General features: G+C 32.8%; 1 protein-coding gene across 1 annotated transcript; it reads left to right on the top strand.

Moving 5' to 3' along the window:
* Window positions 1-8960: 8960 nt before the first annotated feature.
* LOC123251985 (G1/S-specific cyclin-E2-like) lies at window positions 8961-10213 on the top strand. The gene has a single exon (XM_044681326.1). The coding sequence runs from the start codon at window positions 8996-8998 to the stop codon at window positions 10211-10213; it is 1218 nt and encodes a 405-aa protein (XP_044537261.1). The 5' UTR covers window positions 8961-8995.
* Window positions 10214-10807: the final 594 nt, after the last annotated feature.

A 10807-nucleotide genomic window follows, 5' to 3' on the forward strand; every position in this document is an offset into this window, starting at 1 on the left:
ATAGATGTAGGAAAAGCCTTTGACAAAATTCAACAACCATCCCTATTAAAAACATGAGAAAGTTTAGGAACAAAAGGGCATTTCCATAAAATAATGAGCAATATTTATTTTAAACCATCAACAAATATCATATGTGTATTATCACCACTATTAATCAATATTGTACTAGAAATGGTAGCTTTAGCAATTAGAGAAGAAAAGATATTGAAGGAATTAAAAGAGGCAGTAAGGAAACAAAACTAACACTCTTTGCAGATATGATGAATTACTTAGAGAATTCTAGAAAATCAGCTAAAAATTTAGTTAAAATAATAATTTTAGCAAATTGGCAGGATACAAAATAAACCCATATAAATCATCAGCATGTCTATATATTACCAAAAGAGTCCAGTAGCAAGAGATGGAAAGAGAAATTCAATTTCAAATAACTAAAATATATAATATACTTGGGATTCTATTTGCCAAGACAAACACAGGAATTATATGAGCACAATTACAAAACACTTTTCACACAAATGAAGTTAGATGTAAGCAATTAGAAAAACTAAATTGTTCATGGGTAGGCCAAGTCAATATAAGAAAAATGACAATTCTATCTAAATTAATTTACTTATTCAGTGCCATACTAATAACTACCAAAAAAACTATTTTAAAGCACTAGAAAAAAATAGCAAAATTTATCTGGAAGAATAAAAGATCAAGACTATCAAGGGAATCAATGGAAAAAAAACTTGAAGTATATCAGTCTAGTAGTATAAGATCTCAAACTGTACTATAAAGCAGTAGTCATCAAAAAATCTGGTACTGGGTAAGAAAAAGAAGGGTGGATCAATGGAATAGATTAGGAGTAATTTTAGCAACCTAGAATCAAATAAACCCAAAGATACTGACTTGGGGGATAACTTGCTATTTAACAAAATCTTCTGAGAAAACTAGAAAACAGTATGACAAAAATTAAGTATAGATCAATATTTCATATACTATACCAAGATAAAGTCAAAATGGGTATATACTTTAGGCAAAAAGAATGATACTATAAGTAAGTTACAGGAACATAGAATAATTTTCCTGTCAGATCAATAGAGAAGAGAGGAATTTATGACCAAACAAGACACCTAAAATAAATAGTTTTAACTATATTAAGTTTAAAATGTTTTATAGAAACAAAACAAATATAACTAAGATTAGAAGGGAAATGACAAACTGGGGGGTAAATTACAAAAAAATTCTCTGATAAAGATCTCAGTTTTCAAATATGTAAAGAACTAAGTCAAATTTATAAGAATAAAAGTATTCCCCAATTGACAAATGATAAAAAGCTATTAAAAAGCAATTCTCAGATAAAGAAATCAAAGCTATCAAGAATCATATAAAAATTATATATCACTTTAATTAGTGGGAAATTCAAATTGAAAGAACTCTGTGTTCCCATCTCACATGTATCAGATTTGGAAATATGACAGTTAAGAAAAGTGGTAAATGTTGGTGGGGATGTGGCAAAATAGGGATATTGTCTCATTGTTGGTGGAGCTGTGAACTGATTCATCCATTTTGGAGGGCTTCTTGGAATTAGGCCTAAAGGGCTATAAAACAGTATAAAGCCTTTGATCCAGAAATACCACTACTAGGTCTCTATTCCAATAAGATAAAAAGGGTGAAAAAATCTTATTGTTCAAAAGTATTTATAGTTGCTTTTTTGTGGTGGCAAAGAATTCTAAATTGAAGAGATGGCCACCAATTGGGGAATAGCTGACCAAATGATGGTGATATAAGACTATTATGTTTTAAGAAAAGATGAACTGGATAATTTCAGAACGAAATGGAAGGACTTACATGAGTTGATGCAAAGTGAAATAAGCAGAACCAGGAGAACACTACACACAGTAACTACAATACTGTGAAAACAACTGTGAGAATTAGCTACTCTCAGCAATACAATGATCTAGGACAATTATGAAGGACTTATGACAAAGAATGCTATCCACCTACAGAGAAAGAACTGTTGGAGTCTGAATGTACATCAAAGAATACAATTTTTCACTTTCATTTATTTGAGTTTGTATTTTGGGGTTTTGGTTTTATATTATTATTCTCTTATTAAAATGTGCAATATGGGGGAAGCTGGGTGGCTGAGTGGATTGAGAGCCAGGCCTAGAGATGGGAGGTCCTAGGTTCAAATCTGGCTTCAGACACTTCCTAGCTGTGTGACCCTGGGCAAGTCACTTAACCCCCATTGCCTAGCCCTTACCACTCTTCTGCTTTGGAGCCAATACAAAATATTGACACCAAGACAGAAGGTAAGAGTTTTAAAAAAATAAATAAATAAAGTAAAATGTGCAATATGGAAACGTGGTTTGTATAATACATGTATAACCCAAATTGATTTATTTGCCAGTTCTAGGTAGTAGAAGTGAAGGGAGGAAATATGAATCATATAACTTCAGAAAATTTATGTGAAAATTTGTTATTACATATATTTAGTAAAATAAAATATTTTATAATAAAAAGTTGGAATTTTAACAGAGATTTGAGGGAAGCCAGGGAAACATAAAAGCAGAGATTAAGAGAGAGAGACAATTCTATCTATGTGCTTCAGTCATTAAATATACTGGGAAATATCTCTATCTTATATGTGGAACAAGAAGACCAGAGTCACTGAATTGTGGACCATTTGGAGGTGATAGAATTGAGAAGAGCTGAAAGATATGAAGGGGCCAGGTAAGAAAGTTTATAAATTCAAAACTGGGTTATATCACTTGCTCTTGTCCATTCAGGACAAATCATCTTTAAGTAGAATGCTGACCATACTTCCAGTAGTTCTAATGAGTGTCTATAAAGCAAATTATATTGTATACAGTAACAATTGTATAGTACAGTCATCAGCTTTGAAGGATTTAACTATTATTGGCAATGTAAGGATTTAAGATAACTCCAAGAGACTTTTGATGAAAAATACTCTCCACTGCCATGAAAGTAACTATTGTACACTAGTTGCAGATCAAAGTATCTCACATTTACTTAATTTCCTTCAATTTTTTCCATATATATGATATGTCTTCCTTCACAGGTTGAGGAATATGGAATTATGTATTGCATGACTACTGGTATAATCTTTCAGATTATTCAACATTGTGGGGATGTATGAGAGAGAGGGAGAGAATTTCGATTGTAAAATGTCAGAAAACAAATGCTAAAAATTATTTCAATGTGTAATTTCAAAAAAAGAAAAAATTAAAAAGAAAATTAATAATTCATAGAAAAAGGACATAAACATCTCTAAACACATAGTCATAAATTAATAATCCTTTGCAGATATGAGTAAAAGACGACCAAATCCAATAAAGTTTCTGCATTCTGATTTGATTTAGATACCCATTGCAGCTTCTATATATCTACACTGGTAGTTGTTTTTTTTTGTTTGTTTATTTTTTCCATAAAAATTGTTCATTGCCTTTTAAGTGTCAGTTCTTCAGCTATGAACTAGCAATATGAGGCATCTGCAAGGGGGATATTTCCTGAAAGAAGGTGTTTGGGTAAATGAAATCTTTTCTGGAGTTTCTACATATCCTAAGTATTTTTTTCTCAATCTCAATATCTTTTTCTCAATGTCCTTTTTTCTAGGTCTACTGTTTTCTTTCAGCTTCATTCTGCCTTGTACCTAAGTAGTCACTCATAACACAGTCACCAGTGCAAAGAGCCACGGACTGTGAGCTTGGAAAAGCATGCTATCAGGCATTCTAGCTCAATTGAATTTAACAGCACAATTGATATTTGAGCAAAGTGGCCCTGAGACATTGGCATCACAGCAGGAAAGAAATCTTTTTTGAAGACAAGTGAAAAAGGAAGAGACTACATTTTATCCCAACAACTAGAAGCTGTGAGCAGTATTACCTAGTCTTTTCGAAATATCATTTTTGGGGGTTCAATATGAAAAGATTTGGGGAACAAACATTTAGAAGCTGCTGAAAAGAAGAATGATGAAAAAGGTTTAAAGGGTTATTGAGAAAAACCACCTAATCGCTTCCCTTCCCTGGAGGTTTATGAAATAAGAGCTTTGTACCAGCAATATGATACAAGGCAACCTCTTTGATAGCTATTAAAGGATGCATTCAATCAAAGGGTGTTTGTATGATCCTATGGACATTTTTTTAAACTTTCTGATGAAACACCACCAGAGTACTTCTTAGTGAGCAAAGCTCTGCTAATAAATTTGTCAGAGTGTGATGAATTCAAACAGAGTGAATCAGGAAATAAATATCAAAACTTTGAAGTTTTCATCCACTTAGGCTCTTAGGGAGTCTTGACTGTGCTGGAAATGTCAATATAATGAACTACTACGAAGTGCTGAGTGGAAATTTACTTTAGAAGAATTATTGGGGGAATAGCAAGGTCACTGTGTTGTCATTCAACAAAAGGACTCTGAGCATGAAACTTGGCAATAAAGCATTTAAATAGTACATAAAGTAATATAACTTATTAATATGGTGGCTTTTGTCCACATAGATTTAAAGTATGTAGGTTAGACATCTAACCATATTATATATATATATTTATATATATATATATATATATATAAACTTAGTTGCCATAGAAAACATAATCCTACTTTCCTGTATTATTATCCAGTTAGTTTATACTTTTAGACTTCTGTCACATAGATTCAGACACAACTGTCAGAAAATTAATCAACTAAATAAAGGAAGAGCAAGAAATCAGGAGCAGAGTCTTCTTGTGCATATGAAGTATGTCTTTTTCTTTTAATGACTTTTCTTTGGGAAGGATAAGGAAACAATGACACGGAACTCTGAATCATCTGTACCAAATTAATCTCTAACAAAATTTGTTTCTCTAATATTACACTCAGTTTTTCAGATTTCAGCACCCAGTAGATGTGTTTACCTTATAGGTAATTGAATACATACCTAACATATACCAGATCTTACTGAGATAAGTATCAGTTTAATACATATTCGGTATAAACGTTTATATACATCCTAAGTAAATGGGGAAAATATATACATTTGATTTGGAAGGAAATACTTGATAGAATTTTTTCAAATTAAGATTCTTATTAAATAAATTTCTCCTAAATAGCATTTTATTTATCTTGATAGGAAAATAAAATAACGAAAATTTAAAGCTGCCTCAGAAATTTAATGTGCCACCTTTGAGAAGTTACTTAGCCTCTGTGCCTCAGTTTCTTTCTCTGTAAAATGATGGAGTTGTATTTAACTGCCTCTTTGTCCCTTGTAACTCTAAAACTTTTATCTTAGAAGATTCTATTGCTGATTCGCCATAGGTTCATAGACTTTGCTCAAAACACAGAGTATAATTTATAAAGAGTGGATGAGTTTGGAAGTGGATTACTGACTTAGAGTCAGAATTAAGATAGTTTTATGAAGGTATTCATTCTTATCAAGACAACAGAATTTACACACTTGAGACATGAGCATTTTAAAGAGATGAGTGTCAAGGTATTCTATACTGCATTGGGGTGTTGAAGTACAAATCAATTCAAAGAATATTCCAAGCCCTATAGACTTGGAGTCTTTCTTATTTTGTAGTAATATTCATATTTTTTAATATTTATTGCCAACTCAAATTTCTTAAAAACATTTTGTCTCCACTCTTAGATATCTCAAATAGTAGATGATAGATATGCCAGTGTCTCAATTCAACAAGAACTTAAGTGAATTATATGTTCCAAATATTGGATAAAAATGACTTTTTGTTGTGCATGTACATACACATATCCCCTATGGCTTTTGAAACTTACAACATTCCTGTGAAATAACTGGGACAGCTTTTATTATCCTTAATAGTTTGAAAAAAATGGTAACATTTTACAATCAATTTTTTAAGGTTGAAAAGATGGATATTTGGCCATATTTAAGGTAAGAGAGAAGAATTCAATAGCTAATGTGAGACTGAAAATTGAGATGGAAAGGTAGATTAGGGATAAATTTCTAGGAGAACACAGATACGGGCTCAAAGGCATATGTTGTGGTGTTGGCCTTCCTACCAAGAAGTGCTATTTTATTAACAGAAATTGAAGGAAAAGAGAAGGTGAGAGTTGATGGCACATAAATTTGATTTGAAGAGGAGGAAAAGTGGCACCTCTTAGTAAGTGGCTTCATTTCCTCAATTAAGAAGCTGAAAATGTATATAGAAAGAACTGTGGGAAGTTTAAGGGAAAGGGTTCATGCAAAGTAGATATAAGATAACCTTAGGGGAGAAGGCATTGAAATAGAACTGAAAAATGTCACCTATAGAAGATAGCATTTGTGTTAAATCCTGAGGGAAGTAAGAAATTTGAAGAGGCAGAAGTAAAGGCGGGAAATTACAGTCACGGGGACAGGCAATGTGAAAGGATGAAAAATTCACAAAAGGCAATAAAGTGAAAGACAAGAAAGAGCCCAGCTTGTGAAAACCATTATATGCCAAACTTATATTTGATTCAATTAAAAAAAGGAAGTCATTGGAGTCTATTAGAGAGAGAATGACATAACCAAACCTGTAATATAGGGATATCACTTTGCTACCTTTGTGGAGGAGAGATTGTAATAGAAAAAGATTTGCAGTGGGGAGGCTCATTAAGGCATTAGTCCAGGATTTAAAGTTCACAATACATTGTGTACATATATTATCTCATTTTATCCACACAACAACTCTTTGAGGAAGACATGATCATTTTCATTTTACTTCTGAGGAATTAAGCTTAGAGAGATTAAACGTCTTGATTAAGGTCATTCAGTTGTTGCAAGCAACAAGAAACCTTTTTCTCCACATACCAATTTTATTTTTCCCTCTAGATTTGAAGTTATACCTCAAAGTTATATTTGTTGTTCTTTTTAATTCATATTTACTTGGTTAGTGAAGTTGAACATTTACTTTTCAAGTGACTATTAATGATTTGTGTTTCCTCTTTGGTAAATTGTAGCTTCTTACTCTTTTGCTATTTTAACCACGTGAGACTCCATGCTGCCTTTGACATTTCTCATAGTTCTATAAGAACTTTAGATTATCATGTTTTTATTTGTTAAAACTACAATTAATTTTAGTTAAATGACAATTTTTAAATGAACTATAAAATATGGGAAAAATAGGATAACATATTTATCTAATGTAGAGAAGAGATAGCACTTTATACATTCAAAGTAAAGATGAGATTATTGGGGGCAAGATATGTATTCTAAATTATATAATTTTAATTACTTATGACCAAAAAAAGTATCACATGTATTGATTACCTATATATGTGTTCAGCACTTGACTTGACATGGCAAATGGAAAAGAAATTTCAAAAGAGTGTGAGACTTAATGCTTTCACAACCTTTCTCTGTGATAGTTTGATAGGAATGGCTTATAAAGCTATAAAATCACAGAGAAGCAAAAATTTTGGTTGAAAATTTTGAACTATTTTTTGTATCTCTCTGAAGGAAGTTGTTTCATCTATTTTAGTTTTTAAAAAGTCCTTTCTGGCTTTTTTTTTAATTCTGGCTTGGTCTCTCTTCCTTGGCCAAGCTGAAAAATATAGTGGCTATATTTTCACTCTAATCAAGAGTGGATCTTTAACAAGGGTCCTTGCTAAACAAGGTTAGGTTTTCTTTTTCTTAAGCAATTGTATTATGGACATGGCACTGGAAAATAGGCCCTCTGCTTCATAATAAATAGGCAGAGTGGGTTACTTTTGGAATAATAGTTTGCACTGGAAAAATACTATGGGAAGTGGGTATCTTATAAGATAGGGAAACAACAGATTCTCTAGTAAGGGGCAAGTTATTGTGGATTGTCCAAATCAAAAAGGAACAGAGTGTTACAAAATTTTTGACATCAAATATTCAGGGACAAGACTTGGGATTAATGTTTAGAGGCATGACTTTATTTCACAGAAAAACTAGAGCATAAGGCAAGACCTTGTTCTGCACCAATGAGATAGTAGAGACAAAATCAAATTAGGAACTCAGACATGAAGAGAAAGACAATTTTCTTAACTGCAAACATGAATGTGCTTGGTTATAGAGCAGGTGTTGACAAAGTCTAACCCTAAGTGATAGTGGGCCAATTTGACCTGTAGATCATCATTTATTTAGTTCAGTTATAGAAGAAAAAAAGTCATTTTTCTAAAATAAAGGTAAACCAAGAAAAAAATTGACCTAATGGTCATTCTGAGAGCCAATGGTCACAATTGGTTTTTCATTTGTTTTCCAAACTGACCTGTTCCATATTCACTGTATTCATCATTTCATCTACTGTTTCCATCATATAGCCAAATGCAGGGTAAACTTTGTCCTACATGAGACTGTTATATAACATGCCCTAGTTAGCAGTAACATCTCTTTGGTACCATGTATATATTTCTGTTTACTTATTATACATTTATATTCTATCCCCAACAGATGGTACATTCATTAAAGTAGGGATTGCTTTGTCATTGCATTTCCAGTGTAAATATCAATGCTTGGCATATTGTATGAGCTATTTTGATCAGTATTTTTTATTATATGGACTATATATATATTGATCAGTATTTTTTATTTCATGTACTCATCCTAGTTACTACTAACTAGGGCAATATGTATATATTGATCAGTATTTTTTTATTACATGGACTCATCCTTTTCATGTTACATGCAATCTGAGAAGCACATTCAATGTCAATGATTCACAAAATTAACATTAAAAACTTGCATTAATAAAGGATGAGACTAACTATGTAAATGGTATCCTGATCTAATTTCTACTATAATCCAATAACTTGATGGTTTTGAATTGTCAAACTCCATTTAACATATTGATATTAAGAAGCTGATAATTTATAAATGCTTCCTCAGGGTTATACATTGCTTGAAAAGGATAAGTAGCCACTATTTACATTAACATGTTAATAAGATAAGAAATTTAATTTAGTTGTTCAAAATATATAGAGTATGGAGAGCAGATCTGCATCGGGGCTGATGGTGGAGCAGAACTTTTGAAGAATCCAAAGAAAAAAATGTCAAGACGAAGTAGCCGTTTGCAAGCTAAACAGCAGCCCCAGACTAGTCAAACAGATTCTCCCCAGGAAACCCAATTCCTTCCAGCCAAAAAAAGGAAAACGACTCAGGATGTAAAGAAAAGAAAAGAGGAGACTGGAGCCAAGAGACAGCAATATGAAATTAGGAATTGTTGGCCACCTGTGTTATCTGGGGGTATCACTCCTTGCATTATTATTGAAACCCCACACAAAGAAACTGTCACCAGTGACTTCTCCAGGTTTACTAACTACAGGTTTAAAAACCTTTTTATAAATCCTTCACCTCTGCCTGACCTAAGTTGGGGATGTTCTAAGGATGTCTGGTTTAATATGTTAAAAAAGGAGACCAAATATGTTCATGATAAACATTTTGAAATGCTACATTCTGACTTAGAACCACAGATGAGATCAATACTTCTAGACTGGCTTTTAGAGGTATGTGAAGTGTATACACTTCACAGGGAAACGTTTTATCTTGCTCAAGATTTTTTTGATAGATTTATGTTGACACAAAAGGATATAAACAAAAATATGCTTCAGCTTATTGGTATTACCTCATTATTCATTGCTGCAAAACTTGAGGAAATCTATGCTCCTAAATTACAAGAAGTTGCTTATGTTACTGATGGTGCTTGCAGTGAAGATGATATCCTAGGGATGGAACTCATCATATTAAAGGCTTTAAAGTGGGAGCTCTGTCCAGTAACAGTTATTGCCTGGTTGAATGTCTTTCTCCAAGTCGATGCTCTAAAAGATGTTCCTAAAGTACTCCTACCTCAGTATTCCCAGGAAAAGTTTGTTCAGATAGCCCAGCTCCTGGATCTGTGTATTCTCTCTATTGACTCATTAGAATTCCAGTATAGAATATTGGCAGCAGCTGCTTTATGCCATTTTACCTCCATTGAAGTTGTTAAGAAAGCGTCAGGTTTAGACTGGGACAATATTTCAGAATGTGTAGAATGGATGGTATCTTTTGCCAGAGTAGTGAAGGGTGGACCTCCGGTGAAACTGAAGATTTTTAAGAAGATTTCTGTAGAAGACAGACATAATATCCAGACACACACAAATTATTTGGCTATGCTGGAGGAAGTCAATTATGTGTCTGCTTTCACAAAGGTGGGACAGTTGTCACCAGTGTGCAATGGAGGCATCATGACACCACCGAAGAGCACAGAAAAATCCCCCGGAAAACACTAAAGGCAAAGTTGAACTGAGAGCTTGCCGAGTGGATTTGTTCTGACTTGGCAGTAGAATATTATATTCCTTTTGGAGTACTAAAAAAGCTAAAACAACTTTAGTAATAGTCCTAACCAATTCAGAAATTACACTGCCATGAACGAGTTAAAAGCCTCTACCCATTCAGAATGGGATAACCATAGTTCAGATCTTAGCTGTCAAAAAAAACAACAGCCGAACTAGTTTACAAATATTAGTATTTCATTCCCAGGGTGAATACAGATCCAGGAACTATGTAGTCAGTCTAATTTTTACCTTAGCTACATTTTTGGGACTCGTGCAACAAAGTTCATTCTGATCAATTAGGAATGTTACTGTTTGAGATGTTTTGGACTAGATGAGTGCCACTTTAAATTGTACTCTGGAAGTTCAAGAACTCATTTGATTGGTGCTATTCAGTTAATTCTTGAAAAAATTCTTGACTGTTTACAGAGGTTCAAGTTATAGAATAAGATGATGACATTTTCATTACAGCTGCCATAGCATTCTGCTCCAAAATACATGAACTTTTGTGAATTTCAGTATAATCTTTGGGTAAGAACAAAAAAGATAAAA

Source organism: Gracilinanus agilis, chromosome 6 (genome assembly GCF_016433145.1).
Source record: "Gracilinanus agilis isolate LMUSP501 chromosome 6, AgileGrace, whole genome shotgun sequence".
NCBI lineage: Eukaryota > Metazoa > Chordata > Mammalia > Didelphimorphia > Didelphidae > Gracilinanus > Gracilinanus agilis.